The 21115-nt window shown below is 41.9% G+C and overlaps 1 protein-coding gene across 1 annotated transcript in view; it reads right to left on the reverse strand.

Annotated features, from left to right (window-relative positions):
* The window catches only part of CA4 (carbonic anhydrase 4), a 79116-nt gene extending 58741 nt beyond the window's left edge, over window positions 1-20375 (reverse strand). Inside the window, exon 1 of the mRNA XM_075334176.1 lies at window positions 20242-20375. Coding sequence (XP_075190291.1) covers window positions 20242-20305 — 64 coding nt within the window. The 5' untranslated portion in view covers window positions 20306-20375. The remainder of the gene's footprint in view (window positions 1-20241) is intronic.
* Between the last annotated feature and the right edge of the window lie 740 nt (window positions 20376-21115).

Raw genomic sequence — 21115 nt, forward strand, 5'->3', positions numbered from 1 at the left:
CTCATCAACACCCACACCTGTGTTAATGGAACAATCACTAAAACAATGTTAGCTGCTCCTTTTAAGGCAGGAATGCAATGATGTTGAAATGTGTTTTGGAGGTTAAAGTTCATTTTCTTAGCCAATATTGACTTTTCAAGTAATTGCTGTTAAGCTGATCACTCTTTATGACATTCTGGAGTATATGCAAATTGCTATTAGAAAAACTTAAGCAGTAGACTTTGTAAAAATTAATATTTGTAGCATTCTCAAAACTTTTGGCCATGACTGTAGGACCAGGTTAGATATGCTCAACCTCAATCCTGAACCTTGAAAAGATAAAGTTACTACGTTTATTACAATTTTAATAATGGGGCTTGAGATGTTTGAGCGACCTTTGAGAAACACTGGTCTATCCTCATGATGGTTGAAAAACAGCCAAAAACTAGTTGAAAACCTCCAGATTACATACAGGAGGTTCAGATCATTAATGAATTGAATGGTACATAGCTACTTTAGTTCACCTAAAGCAAATACATGGCTAACATAGAATACTAAGCTGTGCTATACAATGGCATGCAAAGGTTTGAGCACTCATGATCAAAATTACTGTTATTGTGAACAGTTAAGCAAGTTGAAGATGAAATGATCTAAAGTTAAAGGCATAAAGTTAAAGACGACACATTTCCTTTGTATTTTAGGCAAAATAGAAAAATAAAAATGTTCATCTTATACATTTTTAAATAAACAAAATAGGAAAATGGGCCAATGCAAAGTTTTGGGCACCTTGCATGGTTAGTACCAAGTAGCTCCCCTTTGGCAAGTATAACAGCCTGAAAATGCTTTTTGTAGAAAGCTAAGAGTCTTTTAATGAGGGATTTTTATCCATTTTTCCTTGGAAAAGTCTTCTAGTCCTGTGAGAATCCTGGGTCGTCTTGCATGCACTACTCTTTTTTGAGGTCTAGAGACAGATTTTCAATGATGTTCTGGTCAGGGACTGTGAGGGCCATTGTAAAACCTTCAGATTGCACTTTTTCAGGTAGTCTATTGTGCATTTTGATGTGAGTTTAGGATCATTATCTGTTTGTAGAGGCCATATCCCTGATCTAAACATCATTGATAATCTGTGGCAAGACCTCAAAGTAGCAGTGCATGCAAGACGACCCAGGAATCTCACAAAACCAAAAGACTTTTCCAAGGAAGGATGGATGAAAATATTTCAAACAAAAATTGAACGACTCTTGGCTGGCTACAAAAACCATTTACTCCTGGTAAACAGAATTAAGGGGTTAATTAGAGGATTCTGTTTACAAATAGTCTTCTCTGTAGTCAAGTTCTTTAGAAGGACCACTGTGTCTCCCTTGCACAGATTTTTCCTGCTGCTGAATTGTCACTTAAATAAGCACTTCAGTGTTTTTTTTATTCCACTCTTTGTAGGGATGAGCAAATCTGAACTGTAAAGTTCGGGGTCTTTACTGGACACCTAGTGTCCGTGCATAGTCCCCGAACACAGACTTCTCAGGGAAGTCAAAGCCGTGTTTTTGTGGGGTTTTCTGCAAGGAGATGCAGATCTCAGGCAAGGTGAGGTCACTGAGTGCAATGAGTTCACCTGAGGTGAGTTTATATACGGTCAAAGGTGGGGTACCGTGGGAACCTTCAGTTGTGACCATAGGTAAACTAAGTGTCTGCTTGAAGCCGCAATAGGCAGTCATGTTCTCTAATGAGCCTGCGCTCTTCGACTTCAGTATGTAGCAGATCATCTTGGGATGTCGTAGTGTGGATTACGTTGACATTTTTGAAAGAGTGTTTTTGTTTGTTTTTTAATAAAGGATTTTTCTCTGCATTTTGTGTTTATTTCTTTTGACTTAAAAGGTTTTCATAGACCCTTCCGCATTACTAATTCAGAGCTTAGTGGCACCTGTGATTTTTGACAAATCACAGCTGTCATTAACACATTATATTACCCCGATTGCCTCCGCACCAGGGCAATCAGGATGTACTGGGTAAAGCGCCGGAATTAACGCATCTAATGGATGTTATTTTTAGCCTGGGGGGTCCAATAAGCAGGGGATTCCCCAATCTGAGAATACCAGCCTCCAGCTGCCGGCTTTATCTTGGCTGGATTTCAAAACTGGGAGAGGGGGGAGCCACACGTCATTTTTGAAAATTATTTAAATAATTTTAAAAAATGTCACATGAGATTCCTCATATTTTGATACACAGACAAGATAAGGTACATGGATAGGGGCTAAAGCCTGTAGCCATTTTCTTTATCTGTGCTGGGTATTAATATATGGGGAACCCTACATCATTTTTTTATTTATTTATTATTACATAAAATAAAAAAGTTATGTAACTTACATGTTCCCTATGTAAATAGGAGAGGGTCTAGTCCCCTGGGTGTTGCATCGCTACGTGGGCTTTTGCATGCTTTCCGTGGTATCATGCCCCTGTGGGCGTGATACCATGGATTTACATGAGCGACGTGCACTTGTGAAGCCGGCAAGTAAACACCCGGATATGAAGGCTGCGCGAATGGCAAGCGCTGATGCGCGGGATCTCCAGGAGTTTTCCGTGGTATCATGCCCCTGTGGGCATGATACCATGGATTTACAGGAGCGACGTCACCATTAGCACCGGGAGATCCCGCACGTGCGCGTTTGCGGTTCGCGCAGCCTTCATAACCGAGTGTTTACTTCCCGACTTCACAAGCGTACTGCACATGATTAAAAGACTCCTGTGGCTGTGACCATGGGCAGAGCGCGTCGAAAGCCTACAAGTAAACACCCAGATATGAAGGTTGCGCGAATGGCAAGCGCACTCGAGTGGGATCTCCAGGAGCTGACGTAAATGACGTCACTCAAGTAAATCAATAGTATCACGAACCACAGGGGCGAAATACCATGGAAAGCATGCAAACGCGCATGGGGCGATGCAACACCCAGGGGACTAGAACCTCTCCTATTTACATAGAGAACATGTAAGTAATAAAACTTTTTGTTTTATAAAATCATATTACACAATTTTGCAACAAAGGGATGGATAGGAAGGGGTTTCTACGCCACACAACACCCTTCTTGTAGGTTAGAACGCATATGGGACCTGACAGGTTCCCTTTACAAGTGCAGGAGGAAAACCTGTATTACTTTTATATTAGAAAGAGCCACAAAATCATGCCCTTTATACATAAGATAAAGTGAACAACCACTTTAAGCTAGCTCTGATTATGGCAGATCAGAATCAGCTCTTCATCCTGTCCCATACAACCCCTTTAGAATTCTGCCACACATACACAGATGATATTAGTAAAGCGTTATTATTCGTATCTCCACTTATCTGATTTATTTGCTATGTGCTTTCCTTTGCTCTGTATTGTGGAGCTATGTGATCTTTGTCAATGTGTTATAAATCTTTGAAAAAACTAATGAATCATAGAGAGGTTTTTTTCTACAGTGGTGAATCGTGGAACTGCATGTGTTCATTTTTCTCACTTTAGAATCTAAGGGAAAAGTTTCCCATTTAAATAAAAAAGGAAGAACTTCATAACGTTATATAAAGAAGAACGTTCCTTAAAAGGTACTGCATGCACCTTAAACTTCTCATTGATTAGTGCACGGGTTATTCTGAAGATCACTTTCTAACTTTCGAATACAAAACTTTTTTGGCTTTAATACTTGATTTACATGCCAATCTCTCATGATCAGTGTGTGGATGTTATTTGTTTTAGCTTACTGCAAGCAGCAGGAAAATGCTTATCTATTTCCAGCTTCTCGCAGTCTAAAATAGACTATTTACAAAATGTTAAGCTTGAAACGTTATATCCTGGCATATTTTCAAGCACGTTGTTACAGAAAAAGAGCTCACTTTCTGTTTCCAAAAGTAGCAGAAACCTTTATCATGAAAACAGATATTGTTCTTGAGCCTGATTTACGCTGACGTATTAAGTATTCAGTAACAGAATACAATGTAAAACAGAGGCTTGTTCCACTTGGCTTGCATATAAGATCAGTGGTGAGCTCATGGTGACTAGCTGGGATTCCTCCTCTAGCTTATGTACAGGGCCGGCGCCAGCACCCGGCAAACCCGGTCAAATGCCGGGGCCCTGAGCTGCCGGGGGGGCCCACTCGCGGTGGCAGGAGTGGCGCATCGCTATTCAGGGGGGCCCGCTGTCACCGCCCCCCGCCGAGGATCGAGCTTTCAAGTGCATCGGCATCGCAGGTGCCGATACAAGTGAGAGCAATGATTGAGCGGCGCGCTCTCTCTCTTATCATTCTCCCCGCTGTGACTATCAGCGTTCTTCTGACAGCTCTGCAGCAGAGCGCGGTGACGTTATCACTGCGCGCCTGCTGAGAGGTCAGAGCGAGCGACACCAATGGACGCGCCGAGGAGACGGATCAGCGGGGGAACGAGGAGAAGTGAGCCGCCCCTCTAATGACACTGGGCTCCCCTGACTCACAGGCCGGCCACTACACAGCGGCAATACACATAGGGGCCCGGCAGCCGCTCTGCAGAGCCGGCTGCCGGGCCCCTATGTGTAGTGCCGCTGTGTAGTGGCCGACCTGTGAGTCAGGGGAGCCCAGTGTCAGTAGAGGGGCCCCTGACCTGGAGAGGCCACCAGCCGTTTCTGAGCTGCAGGAGTGCTAGTCCTGACCTGCACAGCAGACGGAATCTCCATCCTGCAGGACCTGCAATGATGTCACGCCCATGTGACTGTGTGGGAGGAGACACAGGAGGCCGGCAGAAAGCAAGAGATACTGAATCCTGAAGGAGACATGGACACATGACTGGTAATAAGAAAAGAGGGGACATGAGGGGAAAGGGGGCTGCAGGGTGAGTGGCATATGAGGGCTGCAGACTGTGACAGAAGGATGTGAAGGGGCGCAGAGTGTTTGAGAGGAGTAAGTTGGGGTACAGGCAGGGTGAGATATGTGGGCAGGGTGTGTGTGATATGGGGGTGTATTGTGTGTGATATGGGGGTGCAGGCTGTATGGGGAGCAGGGTATGTGACATATGGGGGTGTAGTGTGTGAGATCTGGGGGGTGCAGGCTGTATGGGAAGCAGGGTGTGAGAGATATGGGGGTGTAGTGTGTATGTGATATGGGGGTGCAGGCTGTATGGGAAGCAGGGTGTGTGAGATATGGGGGTGTAGTGTGTGTGATATGGGGGTGCAGGGTGTGTGACATATGGGGACAGGGGCGTAACTACCGCAGTCGCAGGGGTCGGAAGGAGAAGAGAGGTACTTGTTTTTTATTTTGCTGGCTGCATGACACATGGAGGCCTGGAGGGGCCTGGCTCCATGATACATGGAGGTCTATGGGACTGCATAATAAACATGAAGGACACCTTATACATGGACTAGGGGTGCATTATACATGGAGGAGTATGGGGCTGCATAATACAATATGATGATTTATGGCGCTACATTATAATACATATAGCACTATGGGGGCTACATTATAATATATGGAGGAATATGGAGGCTACCTTACACATGGACTATGGGTGTGCGTTATAAAACATGGAGGACTGTGGTGCAGTATAATATATGGAGTACTATGGGGTGAATTATAATACATGGAGAACTATGGGGGTGCATTATAATATATGAAGGGTTATGTGGGACCCTTTATACTATATGGAAGGCTATGTGGGGGCCATTATAGTATTTGGGATCTATATACAAGGAGGACAAAGATACAAGTATGGGATGGGAATGTTTTGTGCTGAGGGAAAAAGGCTCTTTCCCTCAGCACCCAGCTTTCCCATGCTCTGCTATACATCTCTCAGCACCCAGCTTTCCCATGCTCTGCTATACATCTCTCAGCACCCAGCTTTCCCATGCTCTGCTATACATCTCTCAGCACCCAGCTTTACTCTGTTATGGGAAAGCTGGGTGCTGAGGGAAAGATGTATAGCAGAGCATGGGGAAGCTGGGTGCTGAGGACAAGATGGATATCAGAACATGGGAAAGCTGGGTACTGATAGAGGGATTTCAGATCATGGGAAACCTGGGTGCTGAGGGTAAGAGCCAAGTGTCAGCATCATTATCCTGTACCCCGAGTGTCAGTGTCATTATCCCGCACCCTAAGTGTCGGTGTACGTGGAGGGGGGCACCGGTCCAAATTTTGCACCAGGGCCCATCAAACTCTAGTTACGCCACTGCGTATTAATCACTGTATTATACATGAGGGTGCCTGCTATCTGGCTCTGCACTGTGCTATATACAGGCTATGCTATATACAAGCTGTATGCTACATGAGGGTGCCTAATGCTATCTGGCACTGCACTGTGCTGTCTGGGTCTGCACTGTACTATATAGGTCTGTGTACTACTTGAGGGTGCCTAATGCTATCTGGCTCTGCACTGTGGTATTTAGGGGCTGTGTACTACATGAGGGTGCCTATTGCTATCTGGGTCTGCATTGTGCTATATGTGGGCTGTATACTACATGAAGGTGCGTAAGGCTATCTGGGTCTGCATTGTGCTATATGGGGGCTGCATAGTGCATATGGGGGCTACATAATACTATATGGAGGACAATGGGGGCTTCATAACACAATATGGGGGCTGCATACTACTTTACCCCCAGAGTTGTATGTCCCCTCCACCCAGGTGTTGTATTCCCCCTCAGAGCTGTATGTTCCCTCCACCCAGGTGCTGTATGCACTGTGGTATTTAGGGGCTGTGTACTACATGAGGGTGCCTATTGCTATCTGGGTCTGCATTGTGCTATATGTGGGCTGTATACTACATGAAGGTGCGTAAGGCTATCTGGGTCTGCATTGTGCTATATGGGGGCTGCATAGTGCATATGGGGGCTACATAATACTATATGGAGGACAATGGGGGCTTCATAACACAATATGGGGGCTGCATACTACTTTACCCCCAGAGTTGTATGTCCCCTCCACCCAGGTGTTGTATTCCCCCTCAGAGCTGTATGTTCCCTCCACCCAGGTGCTGTATGTCCCCCCCCACCCCAGAGCTATATACACCCAGAGCTGCATGTCACCCCCCCACCTCACAGCTGCCCCCCCCAACCTCAGTCACTGCCCTCCTCTAGAGCTCTATACCCCTTTCCTCAGTAATATGTATTCCCCCCAGTATTGTGTTTGTCCCCAGCCTCTCTTGTGATGTATATACAGCAGTGTTAGTGTGCCCTATGTGTGGCCATGTCTGTTAGACAAGCCGGGAGGTGAATGAGGCGGTTGCCGGCTTCCCAATATTAGAAATATATATACAGGATAAATATATAAAAATAATGTGTGTGTGTGCGCATGTATGATGTGTATCTATGTATGTCAGTGTATATGACTGTGTCTAGATTTATGTCTATTTATGTGTTTTTGTGAATTTCTCTTTAAATATATATGTATACGTATGCCTGTATGTTTATGTATCTGTGCATGTCTATGTGTGGTTGGGGCCCACTGAGACTCTTTCACCCAGGGCCCACAAAAACCTGGAGCCGGCCCTGCTTATGTACATTCAATGTCATTATCTTATACTATAGACAGCTCACATTTCAATTTTAATTGCAGTTATCTGTAAATGTGCTTAATACATCTATACTTTTTTTCAACAAAGTTGTGTCGGTCTTTAGAAATCTGCACTGGTCTCGGGAGTGCTCCTTGCAGCTTGTACTGAGTGCTGCTTGCACCTTGTATGGAGTGCTCCTTGCAGCTTGTACTGAGTGCTGCTTGCACCTTGTATGGAGTGCTCCTTTCAGCTTGTACAGAGTGCTGCTTGCAACTTGTATGGAGTGCTGCTTGCAGCTTGTACGGAGTGCTGCTTGCACCTTGTATGGAGTGCTGGTTGCACCTTGTATGGAGTGCTGCTTGCAGCTTGTACGGAGTGCTCCTTGAAGCTTGTATGGAGTGCTGCTTGCACCTTGTATGTAGTGCTGCTTACAGCTTGTACGGAGTGCTCCTTGCAGCTTGTATGGAGTGCTGCTTGCACCTTGTATGGAGTGCTGCTTGCACCTTGTATGGAGTGCTGCTTTCACCTTGTATGGAGTGCTGCTTGCACCTTGTATGGAGTGCTGCTTTCACCTTGTATGGAGTGCTGCTTGCACCTTGTACGGAGTGCTGCTTGCACCTTGTACGAAGTGCTGCTTGCACCTTGTACGAAGTGCTGCTTGCACCCTTCAACTGACCCTACCTTGCCGCGGAGGTTGGCACCCTAAAATAGCGTAAGGGCGCACCCGCACTGTGACGGCTATTCCTCAGTGACCTTGCACTAAACTAGAGTGCAGCTGGTCTGGGGATAGAGGAAGTGCAGGGAAAGCCTCAGTCAAATAATAGTAGGTAACTGTTGAAAATGTATTCCTACTAAGGCGTGCTGATGAAAAACACTCAGTCCTGACCAAGAGTCAATTAGAGCTTGTGTTCAGTGCAAAAATATTGAAACCAACAGAGTACAGGTGCACACTTATATACAGCAGCAGAGGTGAGAAATTATTCCACCACCAAGTACCTGTTATCTTTGATCTTAATATATATCAGTAAACACCTGGACTCCCAGGGATAACTTGGCCCAAAACACAATCCTGTATGTCGGAACGCACAATAAGACATTAGGAGGCTCAAACAGTCGGCCCTAACAACATCAATATATCCTCAAATGAGGTAAAATATGTGCAAAAAATGACCTATCTATATTAGTGGCCTCATCAGACAACAATGGTACTTAGCTCGTTGCTGATATATCTTTCATATCCATGCCCAACGTGTTTCCCCCCAGGGACATATCTGTGGGCGGGGTTAGCTTTCTGAGCTCTGGTACATGTTTTATCTAATTGTGTCACAACTGATGCACCCAATAAACTAAGTGATACATCATTGGAATCAGGGTCCCTTTTCCTACATTATCTTGATCTCAGATGACGTAGCTAAAAGCTGATGACAGATTTCCTTTAATTAAAGTGTATTAGTGAGTTGTATATCTTGCTATTGTAAACACATTCACTCATAATTGATAGAGCTGGACCACTAGGCAACCGCATTGACCTGCAAGTAAATTTCTGTATCACTGGGTCTATAAATATTTTTTAGTTATTGATAAAACATAACTGTACTTTAGCTTTAGAAGGGATGTCTAAAATATGATATGAAATGTAGACACAGTCTATTACGCACATTCCAGCATCTGGAATTCCAATCACTACTCAACTTAGAAATCTTTCGAAGGAATTTTTGAATTTACATTTAATTTAGATCAACGGACAATTTAAAGTCAGGCAACAACCTAACGTGTATAGAGGTCTTATCACAGATTATATCAAGGGGAGAAGGATCGGTTAATTTGCATTTATACACCAAATCATTTTGTTGTTCCTGGACATAATGTGCCACCAGGTTGTCTGCTAATGGCATACTCTCAATGAAAAACCCATGTGTATGGGGGAAGGGTAGAATTTAAATAATCCGGCCAAGAACTATCCAATGTGTATGGCCGCCTTTAGCAGTGAATGTCAAAGGGAATAGCTGACAAACACAAGTCCTTTCACTTATGTATTTGTATATATATTAGAAAACTAGCTGTACTACCCAGCTTCGCCCGGGTTAATAACTGCTGTTAACAAAATACAATGTATTAACAAAAATGTATTCTGCACACAAAAACCACAAAACAAATAGATATAAATGTAATTATTAAAAGGCAAAAACTAAGCTAATAGAAGCATTTCACAACATATATTTCAACACCACAGATATTCCACACAGATTTAACTAAATTGGCCAAGTAATGTGCTCTGTCTGTCTCTTTCCAGATCTGTCTCTTTCCTCGTCTGCCTCTTTCCTCGTCTGCCTCTTTCCTCGTCTGCTTCTTTTCTCGTCTGCCTCTCTCCTCGTCTGCCTCTCTCCTCGTCTGCCTCTCTCCCCGTCTGCCTCTCTCCCCGTCTGCCTCTTTCCCCGTCTGCCTCTTTCCCTGTCTGCCTCTTTCCCCGTCTGCCTCTTTCCCCGTCTGTCTCTTTCCACATCTGTCTCTTTCCCCATCTGTCTCTTTCCCCGCCTGTCTCTTTCCCCATATGTCTCTTTCCCCATCTGTCTCTTTCCCCATCTGTCTCTTTCTCCATCTATCTCTTGCCCCATCTGCCTGTCTCTGTCTGTCTCTTTCTTTGTCTGTCTCTATCTCTCTGTTTCTTTCCCCATCTGTCTCTTTCCAGGTCTGTCTCTTTCCAGGTCTGTCTCTTTCCCAGGTCTGTCTCTTTCCCAGGTCTGTCTCTTTCCCATTCTGTCTCCCCATCTCTTTGTCTGTGTCTTTTCTTGTCTGTCTCTTTCCCTGCCTGCCTGTCTTTGTCTGTCTCTATTTCTCTGTCTCTTTCCTCGTCTGTCTCTATCAAGGTCTGTGTCTTTCCCCATCTATCTTTGTCTGTCTCTCTGGCTGTCTCCTCCTTCCCTGTCTGCCTGTCTCTGTCCCTGTCTGCATGTCTGTCTGTCTCTTTCCCCATCTGTCTCTTTCCAGGTCTGTCTCTTTCCAGGTCTGTCTCTGTCTGTCTCTTTCCCCGTCTGTCTCTGTCTGTCTTTTTCACCATCTGTCTCTGTCTGTCTCTTTCACCATTTGTCTCTGTCTGTCTCTTTCCCTGTCTGTCTCTATCTCTCTGTCTCTTTCCCTGTCTGTCTCTGTCTGTCTGTCTCTCTGTCTCTCTCTGTCTCTCTCTATCCGTCTCCCCACCGACACCTTATTACCTCACATATAAGCTTCTTATACTATGAATGTCTTTTGTTCCTATAGCAACCACTCACAGCTCCTACTAATAACCTGTAGTTCCAGGCTCCATTTAGTTTAATGAAGACATGTTTTTTGGAGAGTAACTGTAAAGCACAGGGTTAAATTTTCCTGTCAAAACATAGTCTACGACGTTCCCTGGGTCACATGAGGTGTCTGTGCAAAATTTTGTGATTGTAAATGCGACGGTGCGGATACACTTTTCGTTTCACTTTTTCCCCATTATGTAGATAGGGGCAAAATCGATTGGTAAATTGGAACACGCAGGGTTAAAATTTCGCCTCACAACATAGCCTATGACACTCTCGGGGTCCAGACGTGTGAGTGTGCAGAATTTTGTGGCTGTAGCTGCAACGGTGCAGATGCCAATCTCGGACATACACACACACACACACACACACACACACACACGCACACACACACATAAACACACACATACACACTCACACACATACATTCATACATACACACATTCAGCTTTATATACAGTTAGGTCCAGAAATATTTGGACAGTGACACAAGTTTTATTTTAGCTGTTTACAAAAACATGTTCAGAAATACAATTATATATATAATATGGGCTGAAAGTGCACACTCCCAGCTGCAATATGAGAGTTTTCACATCCAAATCAGAGAAAGGGTTTAGGAATCATAGCTCTGTAATGCATAGCCTCCTCTTTTTAAAGGGACCAAAAGTAATTGGACAAGGGACTCTAAGGGCTGCAATTAACTCTGAAGACGTCTCCCTCGTTAACCTGTAATCAATGAAGTAGTTAAAAGGTCTGGGGTTGATTACAGGTGTGTGGATTTGTATTTGGAAGCTGTTGCTGTGACCAGACAACATGCGGTCTAAGGAACTCTCAATTGAGGTGAAGCAGAACATCCTGAGGCTGAAAAAAAAGAAAAAATCCATCAGAGAGATAGCAGACATGCTTGGAGTAGCAAAATCAACAGTCGGGTACATTCTGAGAAAAAAGGAATTGACTGGTGAGCTTGGGAACTCAAAAAGGCCTGGGCGTCCACGGATGACAACAGTGGTGGATGATCGCCGCATACTTTCTTTGGTGAAGAAGAACCCGTTCACAACATCAACTGAAGTCCAGAACACTCTCAGTGAAGTAGGTGTATCTGTCTCTAAGTCAACAGTAAAGAGAAGACTCCATGAAAGTAAATACAAAGGGTTCACATCTAGATGCAAACCATTCATCAATTCCAAAAATAGACAGGCCAGAGTTAAATTTGCTGAAAAACACCTCATGAAGCCAGCTCAGTTCTGGAAAAGTATTCTATGGACAGATGAGACAAAGATCAACCTGTACCAGAATGATGGGAAGAAAAAAGTTTGGAGAAGAAAGGGAACGGCACATGATCCAAGGCACACCACATCCTCTGTAAAACATGGTGGAGGCAACGTGATGGCATGGGCATGCATGGCTTTCAATGGCACTGGGTCACTTGTGTTTATTGATGACATAACAGCAGACAAGAGTAGCCGGATGAATTCTGAAGTGTACCGGGATATACTTTCAGCCCAGATTCAGCCAAATGCCGCAAAGTTGATCGGACGGCGCTTCATAGTACAGATGGACAATGACCCCAAGCATACAGCCAAAGCTACCCAGGAGTTCATGAGTGCAAAAAAGTGGAACATTCTGCAATGGCCAAGTCAATCACCAGATCTAAACCCAATTGAGCATGCATTTCACTTGCTCAAATCAAGACTTAAGACGGAAAGACCCACAAACAAGCAAGACCTGAAGGCTGCGGCTGTAAAGGCCTGGCAAAGCATTAAGAAGGAGGAAATCCAGCGTTTGGTGATGTCCATGGGTTCCAGACTTAAGGCAGTGATTGCCTCCAAAGGATTCGCAACAAAATATTGAAAATAAAAATATTTTGTTTGGGTTTGGTTTATTTGTCCAATTACTTTTGACCTCCTAAAATGTGGAGTGTTTGTAAAGAAATGTGTACAATTCCTACAATTTCTATCAGATATTTTTGATCAAACCTTCAAATTAAACGTTACAATCTCCACTTGAATTCTGTTGTAGAGGTTTCATTTCAAATCCAATGTGGTGGCATGCAGAGCCCAACTCGCGAAAATTGTGTCACTGTCCAAATATTTCTGGACCTAACTGTATTAGATGGCTGGTGGTCTCCATTCATATGGTCTTCAAGTTCTATATCAGATCACTAATAATGGAACATGTCTTTCAGTTTTCCAACCATGAAGCATAGGTTCATTGGTAGGCCAAAGGCTGGTAGTGAATTTAATTTATTCTTCCTAAAGAATCAATCCCAATGTTTAATAATTAGAAAGTGTAATTCCTCTAATGTTTATAATACTAAGAAGTTCAAAGTGGGTAGGACTGAGGAGTGATTGACAATTCTGCTCTGTGACTACATGCATTACATAAGTATAAAATGTATATAATATTATTATTATTTATTATTATTTATTATTATAGCGCCATTTATTCCATGGCGCTTTACAAGTGAAAGAGGGTATACGTACAACAATCATTAACAGTATAAAACAGACTGGTATAGGAGGAGAGGACCCTGCCCGTGAGGGCTCACAGTCTACAGGGAATGGGTGATCGTACAATAGGTGAGGACAGAGCTGGTTGCGCAGTGGTGTACTGGACTGAAGGCTATTGTAGGTTGTAGGCTTGTTGGAAGAGGTGGGTCTTGAGGTTCCTCTTGAAGCATTCCATGGTAGGGGAGAGTCTGATATGCTGAGGTAGAGCTTTCCAGAGTATGGGGGAGGCATGGGAGAAATCTTGTACGCGATTGTGGGAAGAGGAGATAAGAGAGGAGTAGAGAAGGAGATCTTGTGAGGATCTGAGGTTGCGTGCAGGTAGGTACCGGGAAACTAGGTCTCAGATGTAAGGAGGAGACAGGTTGTGGATGGCTTTGTGTGTCATGGTTAATGTTTTGAACTGGAGTCGTTGGGCGATGGGAAGCCAGTGAAGGGATTAGCAGTGTGGCGAGGCTGGGAAATAGCAAAGGGAGAGGTAGATTAAGCAGGCCGCAGAGTTTAGGATAGATTGGAGGGGTGCAAGAGTGTTGGAAGGGAGGACAGAGAGCAGGAGGTTGCAGTAGTCGAGGCGGGAGATGATGAGGGCATGCACTAATGTTTTTGCTGATTCTTGGTTAAGGAAAGCACGGATCCGGGAGATATTTTTGAGTTGTAGTCTGCATGAGGTGAAGAGGGCTTGGATGTGTGGCTTGAAGGATAGAGCAGAGTCGAGGGTTACACCAAGACAACAAGCTTATGAGACTGGGGAGAGTGAGCAACCATGAAGTTTGATGTAAAGGCTTGTTGGAGAAGATGAGTGAGGAGGAGGAAAGACAATGAACTCTGTTTTGTCCCTGCTAAGTTTTAGGAATTGCGCAGAGAAGAAGGATGAAATAGCAGACAGACATTGTGGAATTTTGGTTAGTAGAGAGGTAATGTCAGGTCCAGAGAGGTAGATAATATGTATTATATTATTGTACTGTATATGTATGAAAAATATATTTATTTATTCATACATACCTTTTTGTGTTTGTTGGACCTTTTATTTTGGGACTGTTATTAGTTTAGTTATAAGTACTCTGAGCTGCTGTTTATTTTTTGTAAAAATGTAATTTAGAAAAAGTATTACAGATGTTAAAAAGTTATTAAAAAGGGAAATCATAATAGTTAAATTCTGACAGATATATACATTTTGATGATAGATAATAGATAGATCTTTTCTTAACATCTGTTTTTTATATAAGAATTGATCATGGCTATTGACCTAACTTTGAAGGCCAACAAGAGATTTACACTCCTTCATCTTTATAAAGTTTTAATTGGCATCATATAACACAGCTTCCAAGTGTACAAAAGATCAATTCAGAAAAGATTTCTACTCTCTTCAGTTTACAACCTATTTTCTTCCGTAGTTAGTAGCATTAATCCAATACAACCTTGTGCTGTATTTATTAATAGTGATTTGATGTCCAGAGATGAGATATGACAGCTTTGCTCCAGATAAGCCTTTCATATATTTTTCTGTAGTTCTCTTACCTTGGGGGAAATTTACTAATTTACCACAGAAAACATATCTCATTGTATAAAACACACCCAAAGCTGACATTGTTATTTATAAGAGAATATACACAACATACATGCTTATTATGTAGAAAATTAATGTAACCAAAGTTACCCATTTAAAGGTTCTTTTAATCCTTTTATTGTCTTGTTGTATAATTCTCTATAGGATATTATTTATCGTATGTATTCATTCCTATGATTCTCAAATTGAAATTCATCAGTGTCTGTTAGTGATGAGTGAGCACTACCATGCTCGGGTGCTTGGTACTCATTAAGAGCAGTTGAACGCTTGGATGGGTGCGACTTGTGTACCAAGTATAATGGACGTCAGTGGGGAACTCCAAGCATTTTCTGAGAAATCTTCCAGAAAAATGCTTGAATCCACCATTGACTTCCATTATACTTGGGTGCTCGAGTCGCACCCATTCGAGTATTTAACTATACGAGTACCAAGCGAGCACCCAAGTATAATAGAAGTCAATGGGTAGCCCATGCATTTTCTTGAAAATCTTCCAGAAAAATGCTGGAGTTCCCCATTGACTTCCATTATACTGAGATGCTCAAGTCATACCCATCTGAGCTTTCAACTGTGCGAGTACCGACCAAGTTCCCAAGTATAATGGAAGTCAATGGGGGACTCAAGCATTTTCTGGGAAATTTTCCAGAAAAATTCTGCAGTTCCCCATTGACTTCTATTATACTCAGGAGCTCAAGTCGCACACATCCGAGTGTTCAATTGTACGAGTACCAACCGAGCACCTGAGCATAGTAGTGCTCGCTCATCACTAGTGTCTATATGTTTGCTCACATTCTCTATAGCTATTAACAATGCTTCTAACTATTATCATTCCAAAAAATAGCACAAGACTAATGATATGGGCTCATGACATCTATTGCAAAATGTCACCTTATTCTCTACAGATAGACACACAGTATGTTACATAGGGGTAAGAAATGGTGTTATGGCTTACATGAATGATTCACAATCATCACATTCTTCTTCATTATATACACAGAAGATATTTCTTAACACAGAATAATTTCCATGGGCTTATATCTCCCCCAATGCTTACTGTGAGTAACTCATCGTACTGGATGCTGACCTTAGAGATATTTATTACTGGTATTGTGACTAAGTAATTTTAATTAAACTAATAAAATATCATTTTTTTTTACATTTTATTCCACTACCATCAAGCATATATTTACATGGCATAAGTGTTGAACGGCTGTCATATAGGAATACAGTATGTATAATTATACTTTAGCTTGTATTTTTTTTAACATTATGGGGCCTTATAACCCCCTGTAATCTAATCAGTGTTTTTTTCCTCATATAAAATGACACTCTAGGTCTGGGATAATATCATTTTATGTATATTGTGGTAACCCCCCCCACAATATCAGTAATTTTTCTAATTATGAATACAGTCTCTGAAGCAAAGAAAGTTGCCTTTTCTCTCCTTAGTCGTCCATATGCTTTGTTATCCTGGGAATTTATAGCATTTGATCTAATTTGACTTATTTTGTTAGTCGCCCGTCTCCATATATGTAGATCGAGATAGTGATCCATGTATTTAACACTGTAATGTAAGGGTACACTTACTTTTTTTATTTAAGCTTTCCTAGATGCTCCTTTCCAATCATTCCAGTTTCTAAACTGGCTGTCAATCACCTGATAAAGTGTTAAACATTTGGTTCATTGCGTGAATTGATTTAAAAACTTGCTAAAAAGTCAACGTTCTCGGAAGCACATCATCGTAAACAGGACATGTGCTGCTGAGAACATAGATGGTCTACGTGCACAGAACGATTGTTCACATCGTCTGTTCTGTGCAGAGGAGTGTCTTCGACCTGTCTAAACAATCTATTAAATGATCACTGATTGACTTCTGTGTACCTAATCATTGATCATTTAATGGCTGTGGGGTAGCCAGTGTAAATGCACCCTAAATCTGAAACATCAGGAATATGCATATTTACCACACTGCCAAGAGCAGTGGTCCTCAACTTTTATGACCTTGAGTGCCACCTTCAGTTGTGAGAGAGGGTCATGAGCCAAAACCAGCTCCCTCCCAGTAGTGACAAACAGTGCCCCATAACCAGTATAATGACAGCAAAAGCTTCTCCACAGAAATTATACAGAGGCAGTATACCAAGATCCAGGAGATCCTAGCCTAACTCCATCCAGCTCCCACCCCCTCACAGTAGTGACACCTAGCACCCCCATTACTGGTATAATGACAGCAAAAGCTTCTTCACAGAAATCACACTGAGGCTATACCAAGATCCAGGAGATCCTAGCCTACCTCCATCCAGATATGCTCTTCTGTGTGGGGCTACTCACATAATTCATCATCTGGAGACCTGCTCTTCATAACTTTTGCTAGACCTGGTGCTAATGCACCAAGCTGGCAGACAGCCGTAAGCCACACATCATGGGCTTGCGGGCCACATGTGGTTCCCGAGCTGCAGGTTGGGGACCCCTGGCAAGAAGATTTGAAACAAACATACCATTAATTTATCATGACCTTGACATTTTTTCATTCCTACAAATGCCAAAGACTGCTTACTAGAAGGCAATTTTCTTACTTTTGGAAGATATTTGGGAATAAATATTGGATTCGATAAAAAAAATAAGTATGTGGAGGTGATATCCAGTGTTTCCAGGCTGTCATGATATTATTTGTATGGTACTCTATGATTTGCGGCATGTGGCAATAACAGCTGCTGAATGTAAGTGAATTGATATATTTGTATGAAAGTTAGACGGACAGGAGAGAGATTAAGAGTTATGTAAAAAAGACCAGGTGTTAAAAGTTACACAAGTTACAGAAATGAGACGTTTGTAAGATAACTTTCCACATTCAAGATTATGCCGGGCTCATGTTAATGTATGCAAGAGAATGGGATGCTATTTGCCTGAGGTCCCCAACCTTTCTGACCATGAGAGCCACATTCAGCACTGAGAGAGGTGCACAAGCCACTCACAGTAGTAACACCCAGAGCCCCCATTACTGGAATAATAGCCAAAGTACTCCACAGAACTAACATAAAGACAGCATACCAAAATCCAGGGGTTCCTACCGTACCACCAAAGTCACCATCTGCAGACCTGCTGTTCATGGATGTTTGCTAGACCTAGTGATACAGCACCACACTGTAAGACATCCACGATCTACAAATCACATGTGGCTCCTAAGCAACAGGTTTGAGACCCCTGCTATATTCTAATGACACTGAGCTGAAGCTCTGCTGTGAGCGTGAGCCGAGTGTCATTCTACTCTACAGATTCTACAGATTCTCTTACATGTGCGAATCGGAGCACAGGTGAGGAGGAGGAGAGATTAATCTCTCCGTATTCTCCATTATCTGTCTCGGCCTATATAAGACTGCACTCGGATGTCATCAGTGCAGTCTGATGTTTCACTTGCACCCATAGACTTGTATGGGTGTGCTATCCGATATAGGCTGTCAAACACTGCATGCTGTGATTTTCTTTTGTCATGTCAATTTGGCATTAGAAAAAGAATTGCAGATCTGCTTTGCCTCATAGACTAACATTGGTGAGAATCCAATGCAAGATTTTCTCACATTGCACTCCTCCATATTATACGCCAATGTGAGCGAGCCCTTATAATGCAGCTGTATGGTTAGAAAGTTCAGGAACAATGAGTTCAGTTTGATAAGACCCCCTACCTAAAAAGAATAAAATAGTAAGGCAAAAATGTGCATATTGATAGTTTAGCTTATTTTGGGTCCTTTCAGAAGGTACTATACTTGTGTCTTCATTTTAAGCCCAGCATACTCATGTATATCGTAGTTTATATCTTTATGATACTAGAAGGAATCTGGAAATATTATTGCCTGGACATTTTTGGGGTCAAAAATAAATTCCAATCTGAACAAAAACACAGGAATCCACAACATAAGAAAGTCCTGGTGGCATAGTTGGCTGAAAAAAGACTGATATTGGCCAATATGGTGTAACTGCCCGCCACTCTGATGAAGCAGATCAGGAGCAAAGTAGATGTGGAACTGTTACTGCACTGCTGAAGATATTTATGCCATATGTTCAGCAGCACAGTAACAGTTCCACTTCTACTTTGTTTCTGATCTGCTGCGGCTTTTTGAGCACGTGGACTCTGCTGCAGCAGACTACATGCTTTAATTCTGGTTGAGTGACACACAACCCCATAAGGTGAGCACATTCCTTTACTACTCATATGTAATGTATTGCGTTTTTCCCTTCAACTCTTATCGCCATTCTGATGATGTATACGGTCAGACCAAAGAAAAAGCTGGACTACTGGTCTATGGCATGTCCATATTATCAATATACTAAATAGATATTTGTAACCCCACAGGCATTAATATTAATTGTTGACATGTATTATTATAAATTTAAATAATAGTAAATGGCGATTTTCTATATCTTACATGTCTTTAGAAATGATAGATTTGATTCTAAGACAGCAAACTGAAATATTCAATGACTTGAATAATTGTGACATTGACAGAAACTGATCTATATGTAAAAGCAAAGACAAGCCTTAAGGACGTGACCGTCAGCATGCCATAGTTACTATCTATCTATCTATTATCTATCATCTACTGTATCTAACTATCCATCCATTATCACCTACTATCATCTACTTATCTATTATCTATCATCTATCTAATATATATCATCCATCTATGATATATTACCTAGCTATCTATCATATGTATATATATATATATATATATATATATATATATATATATATATATATATATATATATATATATATATAAAATATCTATATGGAAAACACTACAACTCAGGTCATGTTCAGTATACAATGTGAAAAATACACTTCTATATCAATGTTTCTTGACACCAAGGTAAACTTTGGGTTCATCAAATGGGCAATATTGGTTTGCACTGACAATAATCTATTGAGCAGGGTTTATGTCAGTATTCCTTGTCTCTAGTATTAAATATTCTACTCATTTATAGGACATATATTTCAATTGTATTAAAGATATACTAGTTAATAAAAATAAATTAATGTAAACTCTGGTCAGTGATTATTACAAAGAGTAATATAATAATTAAACACTTTAGATATAATTTTGAGTGACAAGCTTAAGTGATGTGATGATATCCAGTCTCCCCTAACTTCTTCCAGTAGATCATCTTTATATATTAGATAAAATAACAGAAAAATAGTACTATCCACTGGTATTTGTGTCAGTTGTCATATAAATTCAGTAGCACAAAACCAGTAATTTTTCATTCTCACTGCAGCCTTCCTGGGAAATGGATGACTGATAAAGCACCGATATGCGAGTTCTGTAATAAGCTCGGTTTTGCAATCTTCTTATTTTTGTACAATGAACAGGATACAAAGTAATTTGTCAGTGAAATTTTAGGCAGCAGAATAAAAAGATGAGACCTGACTTACCTTCTGATGCAGAAGATATGGTACTATGCAGTATGAGGGAGAGGAACAAGCAGAAGAATTTCATTTCTGCATAAACTGATGGCTTCAGTCAGGATCAATCAGCACCTTTACACTGTAATCACATCTCTGCCAGACTTTATACAGGAGAGGGTATATTGCAGGGAAGGTGAACTCCTTCTTTTAACTCCTCCTTTTGCTGATTATTCCTTGCATCCACCAATAAGTACCACTGCTTCTTCATTGCAAAATTACAATGGCTATAAATACTTTTATAACTAGCAGTAACAAGGAACTTGTGAGCATGTTTTGTGAAATGCTTGAATTCATAGAAATGCTTAAAGAGGACCTGTCATGAGGATTCTGCATGTTAAAGTAAGGGAATGGGCATAATGACATTGTTATACAGGTTAAATAGACCCCTTTATTGAAGAACTCCGCATCCTGGCTGTTCTTTAATTCTTATTTGAAGTTTGGGTGTAATTGCTGGTGCTGTCCTTGCCTTAGGTGGTGGCGGTGCACTGGGGAAGGACTGTGGGTAAGGTCTTCACTCTTCAGCTTCTGCCCCAGCCTCTCCACCTGCCCCTCGTGTCTGTACCAGATCTCTTTTTTAAAGTTTGTACCACCGCGCAGGGCACTTGTGCAAATTTATCTCTCGATAGTTTACAGTAAAATGGCGCTAGGGGAGGTGCATGGGCAGATTGACTTCCGTGAGGTCTTTAGTAAAATGGCACCATTTACAGCACATGCAGAGATTTAGATCTTTGCACATTGAAGAGCTAAGATCTACAGTTGGACATGTGACGCCACCAGCGCACTTTTACTGAAGATGACCAGAGGTCAATATAGGTGGCTGAAAGCACACAGCAGGCTCTAA

This window comes from Anomaloglossus baeobatrachus, chromosome 2 (assembly GCF_048569485.1).
Source record: "Anomaloglossus baeobatrachus isolate aAnoBae1 chromosome 2, aAnoBae1.hap1, whole genome shotgun sequence".
Classification (NCBI taxonomy): Eukaryota; Metazoa; Chordata; class Amphibia; order Anura; family Aromobatidae; genus Anomaloglossus; species Anomaloglossus baeobatrachus.